We start from the raw sequence: 22,012 nt of genomic DNA on the forward strand, positions 1-22,012 counted from the left end.
CTCATTTCTTTATTTACTTTATGTGTGTACAAGTCATTTCAAGGCTGTCAGCAGGATACCATATTTCAGAAGGGAGATCAGTAAATACAGCGGCTTTTTGCTGTTATTGTTTTTGAGCTCCCCTGTGGACGTCTTACTGAGAGGACAGTGGGACTGAAGCTGCTGAGGGAGACAAAGTCATCACTGACTGTGGGTGTGTCTTTGCTGACACAACCAATAGTTTGTCTGGCCCACGCCACGACCGCGGCCGATCACGATGTCAGCACGAGGCTGGCCACATTAGGGTGTGGTGACATGGGGAATCATAATTTTTATCTGGTTAAACCTGTCAGCGAACGCAGCCCATTGAGCATGAACGCTCCGTGTGCTGACGGATGTTGAATGTATTATTACGAGCTGGATCTCATACAGCTGGATCATATGCTTGGCACGACTGTTTAAATTAATCAAGCTTTCATGATGACCTTTTTTTTTTTTTTTTTTTTTCCTTTTAATGAATCGAAATCACAGTGAAACTATGTAATCCGATACTTCCCATACATTGTATTCCAGTCTGCTCTCGCAGGTCACACAACATTAGACAATAACAACTGGATCTTCTCAATAAGTATTTCATCTCGTTTGGTAATGGGCTCAGCCAACCATAAGATCATCATCTGATGTCCCCTTTCCAGTCTACAATCATAGATGCAAGTCGCCAAGCCATCTGTTTGCCTTCAGTTTTTGGCTCAGACCTCAGTGCATTTCTGCCAACCTGTTTTTTGGGTTTTTTCCCCCCCAACAACTGAGTGATTTTCTGTGAGAGCATGTTTTTTTAAATTTTGTATTAATAAAGGATTATTTTACCTCAGATGTACTGGATCAAAATGCCAGCTGAAAACAAAATTCTGATGTTTTAATGTTCTAAAGGATTTCAGTCAAATTAACTGACTTTACAAGCTTTCCATGACATTTCTCCTTTCTGTGTCTCCCAGTCTGGTTCCTGTTACTGATTTGACCTCTATTCGAAAAGAGGATTTACATTTAAATTTTGCATGACACTGTGGAAGATGACAGATGTAATATATCTGTGCAAAAATGCAGATTACTTGAATTCAGCCTCTGGCTCTTGCTTTTTTTTTTTCCTGCTTTTTTTTTTTTTTCCCCCTGTCTGTAAATGGAATGTCCATGCTCTGAGACTTTATTAGCTGCAATGAATTTTTTGCTTTACGGTCATACATCTCAGTGTCCCAGACAAGAGGCTGCATTGCCCACAATAAGGTGACACCCGCAAACTTTGACAGTTGCACCAGCCCAGAGCCTGACAGGTACAGTATTATGTGGCAGAAAACATGTCACATTTTTGTCCTCAGTTTTCACTCATCTGTTAAATTCAGTTCATTGCCATACAGTGCCACTTGACAAGCTGTGTGGGGGACTGGAACTGTGACAGAGATGAATGAATGTAAGTCCCCCATGGGAAGTTGTATGTCTCTTGTCTGCTATGGTGTGGATGACTGACAGAAATGGTCCTTCTTGCTCGCACCAGACCAAGAATCCAGTATTCTCAGGCTTTAAGCTGGGGCACGTGTTTGGTGACCTCTCGGGGCTGCAGCGTACACTAATTTGACTTGCAGGCGAGGCTTGTCTGCACGTCCACGCTGACCTCATTCTGTCCTTGCTGTGACACACCTGCTCCTATGCTTACCATAGCATTTGCATTCTCTGATTTGCATCCCTAAGATATGACTAGCAGAGAAGGGAAAGAGAAGGAGGAAAACAAATGGCAAAATAACGAGAGACTGAAAAAGAAGATGGTGGCCGAGGAAATGAGACAAATGAGGTGGCGGTTCTGAGGTAAGGGACCAGGAAGCAAGGCAAGCCCACGTCAGACAACAATGCTGTTCATATCTAAACATATGCTTGGCGAAACCCCAATTTGAATCGACTTCTGAGACTAGTCGGATGCATTGGAAATTTACCATTTAAATATTTTGAGGTCATAAGAAGCATCGTATGAGAAAAATCATCATAGGAAAGATAAATTGCAGCCTTCAAATTGTAACTTGAATTAAAAATATTCACTACACATTCTCAAAATAAATCAAAAAACAATGGTAAAGATAGCATTGATAAATAACTTCACAATTATCATAAATCATCCAGACAGCCTGTTATAATTTACTTGAAATGAATGTTGCTTATATATAAACTCATGCACACATGTTAAAAACAAGTACATGTTTTCCTGTATTCAAAATTATTAAATACGTATCAATTTAATTAGAAAACAAGTACAATAGAAAGTGTATAATCATTTGTTTTTATTTACGTTGAAATATTATTTTCGACGCTCCAAATAGTGAATAATATTACAGACATTACTGAACAATGCAATGTACTCAACAAATAGTCAAAAGGATGTAAATATAAAAACATTATTTCACAAGTATAGAACGCACATCTTTAATGTGTCAGTAGTAAGACTATATGTGTTTACTTTGCATTCACAATCCTTCAAAATTAACTTCTCTTCGATAATATTGTGACTAGTTCTGTATCAAATACTTGTTTTTTTCTATGGGGTCAGGTTAGATTTCGTTCTTGGGGTATCTCGAACCTCTTGAAAGTCTCTCCAAACTCTAAATTCAGACTATTTAGTTGAAAGTGGAAGCTGTGTCTTTTTTTTTTTAATTACAGCATAATCTACACACTGTGTGAGGCCTCAAGGAGAGAAAATCTGCCTTGAAATCAGGGATTGAGAGTTATGCTAAAAAGGAAAAGTGGGAAACATGAATATGATGAAAGGAGGATAAACAGCACAAGTGAGGAAGAAGGAAGGCGATAAAGAGCAAATACAAAAAGATGAAGGAGCACAAGCTGCTGGCACGGGGAAAGAGAAAGAAAGTGAGTACAAAAGTCAGAAAGTGGAAAGAGACCGGGAGATTCGAGTAGAAAGAGATGGAGAGAGGCGGTTACAGGGAGAGATAGGAAGGTTGTTGTCACAGCCCTGCGGCTTCTTGTGACAATCCCTCATCTTTACATATGATAATCTCACAAGCCGCAAATGAGCCACCGCTGCACATACGAAACACCAATAATCTTGCAGACGACCAAAAGTGACAGGCACGGTTAGTCAATGGTAGGAGGCTGCAGCTCGCTGCGACTGAACGTCGGCGAAGATTAATCCTGAGTGATTCATTCTCATGCAGTCTATGTGCGGCAAAGCATTCAGGACCGACTCAAAAACCCTCCACCTGTCAATAGTACAAATGATGAAACCACTGTCTCCCGAAGAATTCGCCTCTTTGACGAGCGGCAGAATCCTGCACACAGACTCCGACTAAACAGACTGCACCGTCAAGATTTCGTTCTCATACCATAGAGAGTTTCGGGAAATATGATGATGATGATGATGATGATGACGAACTGATACAGGAGGATTTAAGAAATGTGTTGTATTGAGAGCACACTCAAAGCCTGTCAACTCCACAGCTGAAATACTTACTGTTCTGATTCTGCGTGTTTTTCATCATGCTTGGATTTTCTGTTGAAAAGGCAGACGACACAGAGTGATTATATAAAAGCAGGGTGAACTGCTTTGAGAATTACAAACATAAGAAGGATAAAATAGTCATCTCTGACACGGTTTGTGGCTTTCTAATGAAGCTGAACTCCGTAGTTCTTGAAGTACATGCTAAATGGCATACCCCTTATGAAAAAGACTCGGGTTGTTAATGGATCTGGGAGCACAGAGCAACGCAACAGGACAACCAGGACACTCTTAGCAGCAGTGAAACAGCGGAACTGCAGCTGTGGTCAGTCTGAGTAGAAGGATTCAAGAAACTGGCTCCACCTTTAATAAGAAGCACTGTCATCTAACCTGCTCAATACACTCTGACAATGTTTTTTTCAAACATTCTCACAGGGATAGAGTAATTGCAAGAGAGGGAGGAAGTGGGGCTGGAGAATATTATGAACACCTCTTAAAATCCACTTTGTGAGCTATTTTTGGCTTCAAGACTGTATATGAGCAGGTGGAAGCTACATATACAGCACAGTGTGAAACTTTACTGGTTTCGATTCAGCCACATTAACACAGCAGCTCCTCTGAGAGGCCCAGAGAAATTAGTGTGTGCACTCTCCATATGCACACTCGTGTTTGCCTGCCCCTGCAAATTTGCATAAGCATACATATCTGTGTGTCGCTGCATGTGTTTGCAGTTTGGGAGACTGTCTGTGTGTGTGTGTGTGTGTGTGTGTGTGTGTGTGTGTGTGTGTGTGTGTGTGTGTGTGTGTGTGTGTGTGTGTGTGTGTGTGTGTCACTGCCCGCTCCCTCCCTTCTGCTGACTCACTCCACCGTAATCTCCGAGGTTATTATCACTGAGGGTGGCTAAAGATGAACATCATCAAACCCTGAACGCTGCTTTTCATCGGCGGAGAGTCTCCATACCAAGTAGTTACAAAGCTGTATTATTTCTGATTATGTATAGTGAACACTTGGCCTAGTGAGTCTACAAATGCTTCTATCTCTTAACACCCAGCAGAGGAGAGAAGTGCCTCATCTCACGGCCACAAGGGATGGTGCCAAGGTCACTTAATCACCATTTACTTCCCCTAAGCGTGAGTGGAAGCAATCTACAAGAAGCAGGTAGACAGATGGGCCATACTAGGCACATAGCCGATGACACCTGAGGATGCATCAGGGTGTTAAATAGACATTATCACACTTCCTAGCAAAATGTCTCCCAGGGTAAAGCCTCTCTGAAGTGGCACTTTCCCCCTAAAGTGTGTTCTTGTTAGACCCGCCCAGTAATTTGTACATTTGTGACATACTTTAAACCCCGTTCGAAGGAGTGTTTCAGCCAGATGGAAGTATAAAAAGACAGATATCCATTGTTACAGAGTTGATCAAGTACAAAAACGATGTCAAGATTACACTCCAGTGTCTCAAGTGCATGTATGTGCCTTCCACCCATTTCTGTGAATTCGTCCCGCTTGTTTTACTGTCTAGTGATAAAAGCCGTTATCACACAAGGAATGTGTAACGTTGATGCTATTATCTTTATACCTGTACAGGCTTTCAAACATATGTCTGGCATGGCTCTATCTAAACATTACAAAGCCATTACTGATAGAGCTGCATGCACGCTCGCATGATATTTTGCATATGGCATGCAGGAGTGATTGATTGCTCTGCTGAGAGACAATCATTGAGAAATGAGGGCATGGAGAGAGACGAGCCGAGTTCCCATACAATCTGCAGGATGAGTTTCATTTTGTAGCTGAACCCTTGAGGACCATCGTCAAAGCTTCGCTCTTGTCAACCACACAAACAAATCCCAATGAGATCTTTCATCATATTGTACATGTATGACAGAAAAATATGTTTTTCTAATACTGTCATGCTCGACTCAAAATGACTTTGAGTTGACTATGATTGATTTTTTTTGGGGGGGAAGGTATTGAGGGTGTATTCAGAGATTGAGTCAATAAAAAAAAAGTGCAAAATATCACAATATCTTCATGTACATTTAGCTTCAACAAAGGGCATTTGATTAAAACTCTGCCTGATGAAGCCAAGATTAGCTCTTCCCAGGTCTCGCAAGTGTGTCCAGAGCAAACAGAAGCAGAGGAGCAGGACACACAGCGATTAATAGAGCCTGTAAGCAAACCAGCTCCCACATCAACACCTGTAAATGAATTACTTTCAACTTCCAATGAACATGTTAGTCTGTGTGCTTTTCTACTGCCATCTACATTAAAGTACTTTTCGATTTCATCATGAAGCTCTGATGCCTTTTTTTCTGGTGTGTTTAAATGAGAACAGCATTAAGACATGCCATTAATGAAATAGTCACCAAATCCCTTGCTGGAGAATAGTTATTCTGTCTAAGTGCTGCTTTAAAAAGGAATGCGTTGTTGAGCCAATTAGGGATACAATCTCTTATTAATCACACACTTAGCTGCATTAATGATTCATACCTAAAGGCGGACACATAAATCTCAAAAGTACGTTCCAAAGATACTGTAGGAATGACTTTTGTGAAATTATGCAATATTCAGAGACATTCAAATGTGTAATTGTATAAGTGTTCCAGATAATACTTGAGAAACAAAGTTGTACAGTGACAACATTGGTTCATATTCATTGTCTCCTAAATATTAAATTGAATTTGAACGCTATTCAATTCAACTGCAATGGTTTTCAGACCGGGGTGAGACCGTGCTATCGAGCTAAGCGTACATACCAAAGACTATGAGGCGAGTGTGTGTATCTGTGGAGCCCAAAGGATTCTGGGCCGTGCAGCGATACATGGAGCCGTTGAGCTCAGCCGGCACTCTCTCCAGAATCAGCTCCTTCCCTTCCCGCTCCGTGCTGCCGTCCAGCAGGCGACCCCCAACTCGTGTCCAGGTGAAAAGTGGCTCAGGGAAAACCTCATTCTATCAAGATAGGGCAAAGGAGAAAAATAGAGAGAGAGGGAAAGAGAGGGAGAGAGAGAGAGAGAGAAAATATAGGAAGGGGTTGAAAGGGCAGTGCGGAGAAAATCTGCAAGTCTCAGCCAAGAGATTAATAGCAAAGCATACATGAATAATACAAAGTCCAATTTCCCCTTAATGCAACTGCAAGTTAACAACATGCATTAATAATCAACACTTCACTTTACAACAGTTTTGCCTGGGTAGGGGTTCCAGCTCTGAAGCCTTGTCAGATGAAAACATAAAAATCACACCACTGGGACATCACAGGTTCTCGAAAAAAGATATATAATGAGACGTTTCAAAAATCTATGTCTACATATTAAGCAGAAGCGCTTGGAGGTCTGAACTGGTCTAAATTGAATGAAAAAGTGCAAAACCTAGGTACTTTGCGTGGCACAACAGCATTAACAAAGTAAGTGTGGCTCAGTTTGATTGATTATTCAAAAGCACAGAAACTCAGGAGGAGGTGGCTTATTTGGTTAAATTCATCAAGTGGAGTGAATCATAACTAAGCCAACATTTCAGTTTTATGCAACTGCAGGAGTATCCGTGCATCCAGAGAGCAGTTTGGCAATGCTTCCTATCAGATGTTCAGATTCACATACGGCAAGAGACATAATACAAAGAAAGGAGAAGAAACAGAAAAGGGATATAACAAAAATAAAGGAAAACAAAAAGAAAATGCTTCACAGTTTCACAGTTATATATATATATATATATTTAGTGCTTGGTATAAAAATGCCCTTGGAGAACTTAAAGTGACCTATACTGAGACACTTTATTCAGTAATAATTTAATGAAACATGCCTAAAGCAACAAGGAAAGGACCTCATGGTAGAAGTCACACTGCAATATGAAATTTGATAATAAATTCCAGAGGGGAGTATCTTATTATATCAGAAAGGTGGGAGGCAAAATGATCAGTCTTGGCACACAACCTTATCTACTTGTGAAACCCTAAAGCCTAGGTCCAGTGAAGTATAAGGGAAATTTGCTTTCTGATCAATCTGCACGCACTGATGCCTGTGCTGCCGAAGGGCCCGAATGGCTCGAATGGCTGCATGCCACAGTGTTTATAATACCCCATCTCAAGCCTGTGCAAAGGAATGGTTTAAAAGATTCCCAAGGTCACTGAGCAGACATAAACACATGTAGAAATCTGTGCAGTCCATAGCTCAGTGCACTAAGCCAACAACAATACCGCATATTCATTTTGTCTCATAAAAGTGTGAACAAAAAAAAAAATCAAACAGAATCTGACTTAGGATTTCTATGAGTTCATGATTCAGTGACTGGGAAGTAACAAAGGAGATTTGTACGGGGGTCCATTTGCATGTTATATATCAGGATTAACCCTGTTCTCTTCACCTGACTGCCTCCAGCTGCCTGGCTTCAAAGTGTCAATCCTGTCAAAGAGACATGGACTATCTAGGGGCCATTCACACCAGGGATAGGTTTAATTTTCAAATTTTTATTTTTTTCCTTTTCCTTTTGGCAGGATATGATAGCGGCACAAAGACAATCTCAGTTATTGGGATCACGGGGCAACTGACAGCAGCAGAAACGACAATGGCCGGTGTGGTTGCCAGCCTGTTAGAGTGATGACACCGAACACACTTTTTTAAATTAATGAATGTCTTGTGCATTTAATTCATTTCTCAGTGGTTTGTTGCTTGCTGCAATTATATTATCCATCCATCCATCCGTCCATCCGTCCATCCATAGCATTTTTCTACTTAACTGGGCCGGACCACTAAAACTGATCAAATAAAAATGACAAACTTTGCTTTTTTTTCGATGTTTAGTGCAAATACTTTTAAGTGTTTTGTGAAAACATTGACTATTTATGCAAATTTACAAGCCTATGATGAATAACACAATATATCCTAACAAATTGTAAACTCATTTTGTTTGGCACAGTGATTTTCTTCCAAATAACAAAAGCAGAAGCCTGTCATGTCCCAAGCTTTAACATTTTGAGTCCTTCAGCATGCGTGTTTTCACTAAATTGCCCCGGCAGAACGGATTTGATGCTAATGTGCTCTTGCTAGAAAATGTTCACTGCAGCGTCAGGCTACATTTGGATGTTATGTTTATGATCTCATTCTTTTGTTCTCACTTCTACTTTTCACTAAAAATGAGCAAGCCGCAGTAGACAACCTACATTTAGCAGCTACTTTATTAAAAAAAGAATGTAGTTCATGTCTTCCATGTAGATTTCACACTTTACGATTCAATCCCACAGGCGGGTGGGTCACATGCTTGACCCCCTTCATAGGCACAAATTAACACATCAGGCTATTATCACTGTGCTCTACAGAGGTCACAAAGGAAAAGTAAACAGTCCTACATGTCCATGCATTACTAATCTCCTGCTATAAACTGCAAAAACACAATATTTTCCAAAACCCGCATGCACTTACCCCAGGCGATCCTACCTGGAATCCTTGCACTGTTATGCGCACTGTGTCCCCCACTTTTGCCCGAGTGGGGGACATGAAGAGTTTGGGACCCTTCGGAGCAGCTGGGAAATGGAAAAAAAAAGAAGAAAAAGACAAAGGGACAAAAGGTCATCGTAGTAAGCATTGGGAACAAATCCTGCCGGACACCTGTTTTGCCGCAGAGGGAGAAAGACAAATACAATTTCCTGTCAATTAAGGTCATGAGGCGAGGTGGCGGGGGACCTGCAGGTTCTTTCATCCAGAGGACTGTGCTGGATATATTCCCTTTTGGAGAGAAAAGGAACTAAATTGGGTAGATACTCATTACTATAGGAGAATGGGAGTGCAACGGGTGGAGTGTGGAGGCAGTGAGATAAGGACACTCGGAGAGCTAATTCCCTTGTCTTGGTGTGGACAGCAGCACCCAGATGGCTTTCATTTGGACCTTCTGAAACAATGGGGTGCAAGCAGGGGAGGGTTTCAGGCTATTTCTAATATTATGAAATTATGAGGGGCCAGTGATTGTCCTGTGTATGTGGTGTTGAGATAAAATGAATCATTTGCATAATGTTCTAAAAAGGTAAGTCATTTCGGCACAGCGCTCTGCGTCGGGCCAGCGCAAGCGGGTTCTGCACGATTTGTGATGATTAACAATTCCCCTAAAGATAACTGCTTCACACACTGTCCACTTCCATATGTTAAACAAATGGAGTGAGCAGCACATGTGATAAGACTCACACTAAGGGCATCCAATCTGTAATGTCACTAAAAGTCCACCCACGAGCTTTATAGTTAATTTGGTGTGAACTCTTTATAAAAATGACAGTGGGCGCTTGTTTTATTGATGACTTAAACTAAATAAATAAACAGAGAGATTACTTTAGTTTTTAGCTATTAATCTGGAGAAAAACTGCCACTGTGTGTAATGAATCAAAGCTTTTTCTTAGACAGTCATCGACTGCACGACTGCGCTGGACTAATGGATTAGGACTTACACTGTCATGTCTGTAAATAGGATTGAGCATGTCGCATGTACAATATCTCCTTTAGGGCTTCTTTGGTAAAACAGAAGCAACAGCATTTGAATTGCATGAAGTGGTTAGAGAAAATCGGAGTGACACAAAAAGGGAGGAAGAGGAGATATTCAAATTTTCAGGGAGTATTTCTGCACCACTTGACAATTTGTTATTCTGTATAAACTGATTCATTTGTCCTAAAAATCAATGCAGAGCAGCACAAACTGGTGCCAAATCCAGGAACAAAGTTTGGCAGGGCTAACTTTTTTTTTTAAAGATTTAGGGAAATTATTCACATATTTATACTGGCAAACTCACCAAAGACATAATGTGAGCAGTTTGACATGAGGAAGTGTTCCATCTCATGCCGAAGACGGGTGGCATTTCACAAGCTTGTTTTGGCATGGCGGTGTGAAGCACTATTTTTCCAACTCCTACACACTAATGGAGGGGTGTTTTTGAAATACAACTGGTGTTGTGGCATCACATAGTGCTCACAAGGCATATGGCCTGGGAAGATGATGGCCGATTTCTGGGATTTGCTCCAACAGTGGCAGTTGGTGTCCCTACGTCACCACCTTTGATTTGTGCAGCACGCAATGAGATGGACATGACACGGTCTCTCTCGGGTGACGGCATCACAGGGGAAAGGAGCCACAGCCACGTGAGACAGTCATCTAAAGCCTTGTTTCTGTTACCGCTTCACTAGAAGTCAAAAAATGAACAAATCCCCAGGTAAAAAAAAATAAATAAATAAATAAAAGCAACTGCAGACTTTACATCAGATGTGCTTTAATAGTAAGTCACCAACATCAACAGGTCGGCCCAGCTATACAACAGACTGTAGATGAGTTGAAGAAAACCAGCTGCATGAGCTGGACGACTCTCTTTTTGATTGAAGAAGCAAAAGATTAAAGTAAATTTAAAAAGTCAGAGACACCACATGATTGTTCGATGATAAGGAATCAGACCCTGATTCGGTGGTCCACCAATAAATCTCATAAAAGCTGCCAGAGACTTAATTTAGAGAATTAAATAGGGTCAAATATTATTGTGATTTTTTAAATGTATCATCTCCATACGATTGTTGAGTATAACATTGAAAGATTTAATGAAGTCAATACACACTTCTTTTCATTGTGACAAACCAAACTGCACTGAAAATAGAATGGAAATGTATTTATTCCCATTATTCATTAGACCTGAATAAAAATGTCAGATAAGCCAAACAAAGTCACAAATACATCTTTTGTGTATATGATCGACACAAGTGCTAGAATCATATTTACTTATATGAGGGGCCAGTGGTACGGTCTTCCACTGGTTGTAGTAAGAGACTAATGTAGATGACCTTAAGTAAATGAAATGTGGATTTTGGTAATGCTGTAATTTATGAGCGAACAAAGATTTTTTTTTGAAGTTTCACATCACACATGCATATTAACATTTAAACATTAAAATATGAATATATGCGTGCATACACTATCGATATTCCCCAAAATACACACCAAGAGACACATGCAAAGAACCACTCAGACGCCGAGCATCTGCTCTTTGATTATCACAGTCTGGCATAGAAAACGAGGAAGGTATGAAGACGTCTAGATCTTCTCACTGCTGTACAATGTATGAAATGAGCGTTGCGATGCCGGTCTAATGATGCTGAATAATAAACACCTTAGCTCACCTAAGACCAAAACAAAGAAGCAGTTTCAATTATTGAGATGTGCTGTTCCTCAATGATATTCAGAAAAACACGGATGCAGATCTTATCGAAGTGAAGCGCATCTTTAAGGATCCCAAGGCCCTGCACCAGCTCCTGCTCCATTTGTATGGCTTGCACAGAGTCGAGCATGAATATTCATGAGGTGTGATACAACAGTAGTCGATTGTCAGACTGTCGCTCCGTCTCCTGTGGCGATATTAAATCTCTGAAAGATGTATTACTTATGAGCACTAAAAAGATCTTCCTTTCATTTCCTGACCAAACACACCTGAGAGAAGCAAGAGGGCTGTGCACGAGTGCAATTATCCAGTTACAGCTGCATAATATAAATGAATAGGGTATGTAAGTGATAGGAATCCTTGGGTGAGCTGTTTTACAGTCACATTCAATTACAGCTGCAGGGTGTTGAAATGCTCAAAGAATTAAGGGCTATTTTGTCAGTAATATGAATCAAATCAACATATACTTAAAATACAACCATATGCTCTTTTTGAGGAAAAGGAAAATCAGCATCTATGATGGATCGAGCCAGAGGTCTGCGAATGATTTGAATTCCAAGTGTGCTCTAATTAGTACCAACAAATGCACATTTTCTGTCTTTTCTTTAGTTTGGTGCGAAAAAAAAAAAAAAAAAAAAGGCGAAATGACTGGCGAAGCTCCTTCCATCTCTTTAAAAGAACAAAGGTAGCGATAAATTAATGACTTCAAACACAGTGGGGGAAAGGCTTGTCAAAATATTAGCGCCTTTGACATTTAGCAAGAGTTTTACAGGGCTCATTCCCCTCAGGGTGTGTCATCTGTTTTATCAACAACATGTGAAAAAGGCAAAGAGCTGTTAAAATCCTTGCTGCAATGCTTTGTCTTGAGAAGACAGCTCCTGTCATTATACCTTCAGCTGATACTGCCGTCTCCCTCTTGCATGCAATGTACTATATTTCTATTCACTCGGGATACGACAGTGACAGTTATTACACTTCAAAAGACGCTTTTCTGCTATGAGATATATTCCCACCTGAGAAAATGACAATGCCGATTGCGACAATTGGTTTTTAAATAAGGGCCAAAAGGCTTTTTAGGCTCTGAATTCTTTGAAAAACTGTCTTAACGGACAATGCTGGCAAAGTATGCTTTTTATTTGGAATATTAGCTCATTCTAATAAAATATAAAAATTGGAAATACATCTCTGGATCAAAATCAATTAGATGCATCAAAATCTAAAAAAAATACATCAAAGGGACACGCCGTGTACTTTATTGTGAGGCGGTCCCACTTTCTGTCAGCAATAGTTTTATCGGGCCCCTAAATATGGATAAAAACACAGTTCAAAACAAACAAAATATTTTATTCATCCATCGACTGTTATGATTTATTCAACTGAGGGTAACGGTGGGCTTCAGCTGGTCCCAGCTGATGAAAGAAGGCTACATTCACACACTTTGATATTCACACCTACAGGCAATCGTGAGAACAACTCATCTCAAACCGATGTTTCTGGACTATGGAAGGAAAGTTGGAGACGTCAGAGAAAATCCATACATGCACAGGGAGAACATGCAAACTCTGCACAGAGAGATCCCCAAGCCCATCCCAGACTCAAACAGGACACATTCTTGAAATGAAACGAGGATATAAACCACGACACCACTGTGCAAGCTGAATTTATCTTGTTTTCTGTAACATTTCCTACGAAATACATTTTCTAATTTATTCATGCGATAATGCTTTTAGTAATAATTTTTGCCACCAAAATAACATTTAACTTGCGAGAACAAAACTATGCAATACATGGCATGGTCCAATGGCATGTTGCAGTGGAGGATGGTGATCTTGTCTCGCAATGAGACCACCCGATCGTTTCGAACATGAGCTGTCCTGCGTGGAGATTCATGTTCTCCCTGTACATGTTTTCACCAAGTACTTCATCCAGAGATATACTTATAACTGGATTTAGGAAAACAAGCATAAGAGGAGTCTGCTTCTTTCAAAGTTTCTGCTCTTGCTTTTTGTTAAAAAAAAAAAAAAAAAAAAAAGTGTTTCTGTAGACAGCCTGAGCAGAAAACCCTTTTAACAAGTACAACAGAAAGGAGGGGCCTTTCTTCACTAATTGAAACCCTGTAGATTTAACCTGTTTACCCACATACATACAGGAATTCTGGCAGTAGATCTGCTTGGCTCATGAAATGTGGAAAAAAAGTAAACTAGAAACCTAATTTTGTCAGCAAGAATCTGAAGAGAAGCCAATGAAAATTAACTTTGGACTAATGAGTAATGTGTGCGTTTGACCTGTTGAACAGGGTTACGTGCCTCCATTGCATCTCACGAAATCAAGAATTCGTCACCGTGGGAGGAGAACCAATTATTTCAATGAATAAACAATGCTTCTTTATAAATTCAAGCTGCAAGTTGGACAAATAAAGAGGGCTGGAGTGTGGAAGTGAGTCACACTAATAACGACAGTTACTGTATATGTCAAGCCGTCCTTGTTAGTGGCTGCCCACATATAAGGCGATAGAATCTGTGCTTGTGTATAGAATAAAGTCTTGGTCGTGTAATATTTTTTTAATGACTACTTTTCCTTATATCTATTAAAGACGTTAAACATTTAATGAAAATACTAATTTCCATAGATTTACTTGAACTGACAAACGTTTAGAAAGAAAACCCCAAAGTACGTGCACATTTATAATTTGATGAAAAGACAGTGAGTGCAGCAATTAAACATGCACGAGCAAATCCATCCATTCAAAGTATCTCGCAGCCTTCAACCACAGTTAGAATCTTGAGGAAGATAATATCTCTGTTTACTGTGTCAGGATTGCGTGGCTTCTTTCTAGGAGCACTGTATGCCAACATATAGCCTTTGAAGTGTTAATTGGACGTGTGAGAAGCCATCTTTGTTTTTAGATAAAAAAAAAAACGAACAAAAAAACAACAAAAAAGTATGTGTGTGTCTCTATGAGATCACTCCATATTAAAACTTAAATGCTAACTTTTCCCTTCAAAGTAAGACGCCTGTTTTCTGAACTCGCTATCTGTTTTGCTATTTCATCGGCTTTGATAGTTTGCAGATGAATAAACACATAATCGCCAACGCTATAGTGTTTTTCTCCTTGAAATACAGACTGAAATCCAGAGGCTTTTCTTCTGTTTGACTGACTAAAGCTTGACACTAAAGAGTTTAGAGGAGCCGTTCATTGAAGTTCCACGAAGGGCAACACGCCTGAGATCGTCTATTCAATGATGTAACCCTGGTCAGTGTGTCTACATTTTCATTTGACTTCTTTAATTCAAGGCGACTTTATCCAATAACGCTTCTGAGTTAACTCAATCTAGTAACAGACAGCTCGATGAATTGCCCTGTCAGTCACCTGGAGTTTTGCATTCGGCACTAAGCTCGCAATCTGCTCAGCTGTAATACAATTAAGTGGCATCAAATGAAAATCAGTGTTATTCCGAGTACATTTGCAAGGGAGACATAAGGGGGCCCAGGCGGTTTCCAAGTGTGGCAAGAGGGGATGCAAGGAAAGTTAGAGGGAGAAGAAATGAGAGAAGGGTGTGTGTGTCCAGGTGGTTTGATGCTTTAATGTTGGCGTCACGTTCAAGGAGTTGACCTTCCAAAATTAAATTCAAGGAAGCGAAAAGCAGCATCCTCAAAAGAACGTCATACCAAAATAAAAGTTTCACCTTCCACTGTTCAGGCGTCGTTTACGCAACGACATTTCAAGGGAAAACACATCGTTCTTGTGTTTATTTGTTTCAGAAAGGCATAAATAGCATACACTCTGTCTTAATCCTATTTAAATGATATCTAGTTAGAAAATGTAACATTAAATCGTGCTTTCTTCAAAAGCAGGAAAAGTCGAAGGCATGCTGGGAAATGTTGATGCAACCCACCCGGGGACAATGTACAGTGCATTCCCTCTATGTTAGCTTGGGGCGTGGGCAAGTGTGTGCACTACTCACCTAAAGTGACCTCTGTCTGCATGGGCATGGACAGTGCTGGGTGCTTGACTTCGCAGCTGAATAGAGCATCATTATCCAGCTGGGGGTTGAGGGTCCAGGTGAGTCGGGCCTGCACCACTACAGAGCCGTCACTCTGGGGGACGTGAGTGTGGCTGAAGTAGTAGAGAGGGTCTGTGCTGTGCACCCAGCGGGGGAACTCCCGGCTCACCACTGTCTCTGGAATGACCTCCGTGGCAGGGCTGGGCTCGGAGGCCTGCTGGCCCTGAGTGTGGACACGCTGGGGATTATCCGTGTACAGGTGGGCCGACCGGCCCTCGGGGTCCAGGAGGGACAGGGACCGCTGCAACTTGGTGTCGTCGAGGTCCCTGCTGATGAGCGGCCTGGCTCCCCTCACGCCTGCTGCGCCGCCGCCCTGCTCCATGCTGGAGGGGTGCGTGTAGGAGATCACCTCTATCAGCTCGCCATCACGCTTGAAATACACCTGGTACAGAGAAAGGAGGGATGGCAAGAATAAACCGGAGAAACAATAGGTAAACCGTTTATTTACTTTTGAATCACTTCAAATTGATCTTAATATGAACATTAAAAAAAGTCCTAAGCACAACGGTACAGAAGCATATTTCATTTGCAAGAAAAATAATTCATTTTCATTTTAAATTATTCATTTGGGCTTGTTTCAGTAATTCTTCAGGTTGATTGTTCATGGTGCGGTGTGATTTAGAAGGGTGGGAGGTGAAAAGCTGAAGATGCAATGAGTACACACGCTGAAGTACAAGTTAGTATGTGATATGTGACAGAAGGAGAAAAAAAAGAGTGAACGGCAAAGTTGACAAAGAAAATAAACCTGGCCTCCTGAATGGTGTGAGGAGAGAGAGACACTCCCTTCTTGTGTCGAACTGAGATGCTGAGATTTTAATTTGGAGTAACAGGATGGACATGATGAGAAATAAACAGATGAGGGGGACAGGTAAGGTTGAGCGGTTTAGAGATAAAGCGAGAGAGGCCAGGTTGAGATATTTTGGACGTATTCTGAGGAGGAGAGGACACCTAGAGAAGAGTGAAGGTGGACATGATGATGGCCTGAGGATGGAAGTTATGTGAATGAATACCCTTCTGATTGATACTGACATAAATACAACTATTTGTGTCTTCACTTATATGTGGCTGAAGTTCTTACAGTATTCGGCAGGTAAGTAATAAACACAGTTGTTCATTTTCTTAAAACTCCTTTCTGGTAAAAGTTAATGTTTCCTTCATTTGTGGACGATGATAACGTTACAAGGAAAAGGTTGGAGTAATGACATGTGGAATATTATCTACCCAGCCTGGATTCAAACCAGGGTCTCGCTGTTTGGAGAACACTGTACCCCTGTGCCATTTCTCCTAACAGAACAGAAATATTTTGGAGTGCAGCTTTAAAATAGTTTTAGCAGGAGTTCATCTGGTGTGTCGCTGTTTCCAGGAGCTGAACCTGCCACTTACACGTGTTTCCCAGAATATTACAGGAGATCCCTCACTGTTTCGTGACTCTATTAACATCTCTGAGTGCTTAATCTCTTGACGGGGAATTTATGTTCCCATTTCGGCACATAACCTCAAGATATTAAGCATCAGAACAAGGTTGTATAGTCGCTGCCTGTGGTATTGCTGTTTTGTGTTCCTCTTTCTGTTTTGATGAAGAAAGGAAAATTTAATCCACAGCTCTTTTGGGGGACATTTGGTCATCAAAATAAAATATTCTGAAGCTCAGAGGATCATTATTACGTTGCTGCATCTCATGGCATCGTGAGGAGATAATTCAAGCGTCATACTAATGTGATGTCTCAAGAAGCTGATTCCTCCGGTTCATTGGCAATAGAGACCCTGGACTACAGCTGCTTTATCATGTAAGGCCACACATATCCATCTTAGAAGTGGTTCTGTCTTTCCTGAGGTTGACATTAAACCAAAGGAATGCACTTATACAAGGAATGGTAGCAGCCAGTGATAAAAACACAGTTTTGGAAGAGTTTGTACCATAATCTATTTAGAGTGCGTCTATAAATGGGTAGATGTACTTTAGAGTGGGCTAAGTCTACTGAGTCACATTCGCTTTAACCTTTATTTGAGCAGCGTTGACTCTCGATTACTGATTGATGGGTGCTGTCTCTGTGTGCCTTCTTGCGGCTGAGGTTATGTTTACCAGCACGGACATCATTATACACGAGACGTGATGCTCCGGCAAAGTATTTATAGCCGACTTCATCAGGGCGGGCTGGTGCGTGTCCACATGGGTCTTTGTACCTTTGCTCAAAGGCAGTGAGCAAGGTTAGCTGGTGTCTGAGACACAAATACATAAAAACAATAAACACACACGCCATTCAGCTGTTGCTCCTACCTATTTCTATGTAACATTGCTCTGTGGCCCCACCTACTTGTACTACACCACCAATGCAGCGATGGGAGTTTTTTTTCTTCCTGTTATCAAGTTGTCTAATTTCATTAAGTAATGTTGAGAAACAGTGATGCTTATCTATAATCTGATAAGAAATATGTAATAATAGTGACACCATATAAGTGTTTACATACTCTTGTAGCAAAAAATAGACCTCTGCATTCAAATGTTTTGGTCTATATTGAATCCTCTACATTAAAGAAAGTGTCTCATATTGGAGGTAAATCATCTTCAGTAAAGAAGTACTTCACAATTTCACACAATCTAACACACTTATAGACAATTCTCCTTTCAACAAGAATCAAATACCCTTGTCAAACATCTGCATTTTGATCAATTCATCACATGGCAGATGAAGCTTCTAAGCCAAGAATTCATTGCACTGACTGAGTTTAACAGTTTGTTTTTTAATGAGGAAACATATTTCAACAGCTTAAAAAATGTAAAAAAATTTAGGATACCACTGAAGTTATTCATGAGAAGGGAGGAGTAAAATTTCTTTGAATGATATTTCTTCTACAAATATGACCATTTAAATAGCCATGGCAGTATAATCTTAAGTCATTTATTCATCAATTATCCAAAATACATAGCCATGACAAAGAAATATTTTAAAAGACTGGTAGCTATATTTTTTTTCCAGTTTACTGCACTCCCAACAATGAAATGTGATCTTTGCTTATGGTTTCCCGAGTATGCACATACAAATATTTAAGTGTAACGCTTGCAAACGAGCATCATCACTGGTTTATGTCTAAATGTGGCGCAAACTAGAAACAACTTAACAGACCAGAAACAGGACGTTGCAACAGGACTGTCCTCATAAAACACATTAATGCAATGCTGTTCCCAGAGAACTCAAATGCATGACTGGAGATGGATGCAACATCAAGTAATCAAGTTTATTAACAATTCAAACAACAAACTCAGGCAGGCATGGTCTGATGCACCAGATGACCAGAGAGGCAGAGGTAACAAGGCCAAAAAAACAGAGAACAGACAGGAATCAAAATGTCAGACTTCAGGAAAGGACGTCACTGTGGATAACGGCTGGCCTGCTTCACGGGGCACGCAGGACGAACTGGCACGGACGACATGTAAAACGAGGGCTTAAATACATGGGGGGGAAGGCGGACAATGACACACAGGGGCAAACAGTCAGAATGGGGGCGGGGGGAACTCAGCACAGAGCGAATGAAACAATCGCAGGAGAGTCAGGGAGTTAAAATGAGAGCGAAAGGTGATTTCACAAGAATAGAACTGGGAAGGTGTAAAAAGTGACCTCATCTAATGAAAGGGGTTATAATAGATATACATTTCTTTGCTCAATGGAGGAATTCCTGCCAGTGACACATACTCGCTGCTGGTAGAAGGACTACCACAAAAAAACAAAAAACAAAACCATGAGTGCCTTTAGCTTGTGTGTTTGAAGTATTGGAAGTTCTGTCACAAAATATACATCAAAAAAAGCACCCGATGTGCTCTTTGTTTACACCCTTTGGTCCTTTGTGAAAAATGCCTGTGTGAACATGAAGTGCTTTGGACTACATTGCAATCTTGTCTGTCTTTTCTTGCTGTGGTGTAAACCAGGGAATCACACCAAGCCTGACCACAGCCTTAAACAGCATTATTTTACTCATTTAAATGTTACTATGCATGGTGCATCCATCACCCTTTATCTGTGTTTACCGCATGTGCTGAGCCAGAGCTTAAAATCTAATTGCACAATGGGAAGTAGAAGCATCACCCTTATCCACAATGACCCCATTGCGTCTGCCGCTAACTCCTACCGCTACTCAACATCTTGCAAAGAGAAGACGCTCTTTCACTGTGTACTGAAACACCTCATTAATTATCACAGCAGGTGCAGGGAGAGCAGTGTGGATTAGAAAGATCCATGCACCTGTTCCGTAGCTTTTGTTGGACAAAATGGTGTGGGTACACATTAACACCTGTGTTTGTTCGGGACTACTATAACGGGGAATTAATTCAGTAACGTTAGATAGCTGATTTGTTTCCATCAACATGAACAGGCAAGTTAATTTATTGGCATAAAAGAAATATAGATGAAACCTCTATATGACCCAACGCCGTGCACAGGGTGACGCATCACCTCATAACGAGTCGGAAATAATACTTTATTGTGGCGCTTCCTCCAGCAAAATATCAAGCATCAGTTTACCTATTCACAGTGATCCCACCGTGACTAAATAGAATTTTTTTGCAACCTGTCTGCTTGAGGAATAACAAAAGGAACAAATGAAGGTTTCATCAAAGACATGAATGAAATGACAGATATGTAGCTGCAGGGAGAGAGGGAAGTCTTATTTCTATGTCATTATCCCGCAGTTCTGCTCTTCTTCATTTCCCCTCGCCTTACCAGTAGCTCACGTTTAAAATAGGAAATGCTTCAGACAGAAGTATCAACCAAGCCATAAACTGTAGAAATTAGACATATATTAGATTTTTCATGACTGATGAACATAATTTTAAATCCCTCGTCGATTGTGCCATTGGATTTTTGTTTTTTTCCATTGTTAAATACATGCTACCCAATTTCATTGGGGTTTTTTTCCTCTGTGATACTTTGCATACATTAAAAAAGTGATGAGATGACTCTGAGGCACAAGGACCTCATATTTAAACTTTATGGAAATAAGGTTTTTCCTCTCCTACAATCCAAGGTCATCATTCATGATTAATTTAAAAGAAAATTATTTTCTACAAATAATAATCATTTACAGAGCTGACAGAGATTTGGCACTGTCAAAAAATGGAGATTCCTTTGTACCCTGTGCGCAGTCTTAAATTCCCAAGTGGATCACTACAGGTGGCTCTGAAGTCAAGACTGAAATCTAAAGGTGACCGAGCTTTTCCTGTCTGAGCTCCTCGGCTTTCAAAAGACTCTCCTGAGAAGACGGGTCGGCAGAATCCATGAAGTCTTTTTAGGCAATTCTCAAGAGGCAGTTTTATACAGTTGCAGTCACATAATACTGTACTATTGTTTTATTGATTTGAGGTAAATGTGAGATATGGTAATAACCCGAAGGAATCAATCACTGCTTGGATGGATGGATGGATGGATGGATGGATGGATGGATGGACGGACGGACGGACGGACGGATGGATGGATTTTCTTTAACAGAGCACGTTGGCTGAAAAACCTGCACACAAACAGCACAATGAAATAATAATAAGAGTTTTCACTGTACTGCTCCATAGTTTAAGGTTTGTGATCCAAAAACATGTAATCATTGCCCTGAACATGTGACATACTATTAAAGCTATTTATCCAAGTTGAATGCGGCTGAGCAAGGCCAGGACCTCACACTGCATCTTCAAAAGGATTTTCATTGTATTTCTGAAGGCACGTCACAGCTTATTGCAGATAGATGTGGAAAAAGGTCCCTTTATAATCCAACTAAATGAGCCGCCAGGACACTGTTTCTTTGCACACATTATTATGAATCAGTCAGTTTCATCTCAAAATCTATGCATAATTAAAAAGACATCTGTCATCACTGCGGACTTGGTCTCTTTTCCTTTGAGCTACCTACTAATTTGCTTTAAAAAAATATATAAAAAAAAAAATCCCATTTCCCTGTTTGACAGGCTCAGATAAGAGAAAACATCACTTCTTTCATTGTGTTCAAATACAAGAGCAAACACTGATTAATTTTGTACACATGAAATAAAGTTGCCAACAAAGCACAGAGGATGTCTGTCACTATGATACATGTCTCCAATAAAGACTTGCCTCTAACAAAGTGATGTGGGCACTTTTGTTAGTTACTGCTTCAAAAAAGATTCACATTGCACTTGATTATCCCACATCTATTGGTACTGATAGAAATAAATCTTTTCTATGCACAAATGATGTTAAAAAAACAACAAAAAAACAAACAAACTATTGAGCAGCACATTGTCACACAGCAGATATTTAGTTTTGTAACGCGGTCTCAAGCATTT

The 22,012-nt window shown here is 40.4% G+C and overlaps 1 protein-coding gene across 2 annotated transcripts in view; it reads right to left on the minus strand.

The window, feature by feature from the left end:
* igsf21a (immunoglobin superfamily, member 21a) overlaps positions 1-22,012 on the minus strand; it is a 178,943-nt gene that overhangs the window by 2,669 nt on the left and 154,262 nt on the right. Inside the window, exons 6-9 of one of the 2 annotated variants that reach the window (XM_080460822.1) lie at positions 15,610-16,090; positions 8,901-8,986; positions 6,231-6,423; positions 3,488-3,526 (exon numbers count right to left, since the gene is read on the minus strand). In XM_080460822.1, the coding sequence (XP_080316948.1) occupies positions 3,488-3,526; positions 6,231-6,423; positions 8,901-8,986; positions 15,610-16,090 (799 nt within the window). Of the gene's footprint in view, positions 1-3,487; positions 3,527-6,230; positions 6,424-8,885; positions 8,987-15,609; positions 16,091-22,012 lie in introns of both variants that reach the window. The other variant, XM_080460821.1, reaches the window with a different exon arrangement.

Source organism: Lipophrys pholis, assembly GCF_963383615.2.
Source record: "Lipophrys pholis genome assembly, chromosome: 4".
NCBI lineage: Eukaryota > Metazoa > Chordata > Actinopteri > Blenniiformes > Blenniidae > Lipophrys > Lipophrys pholis.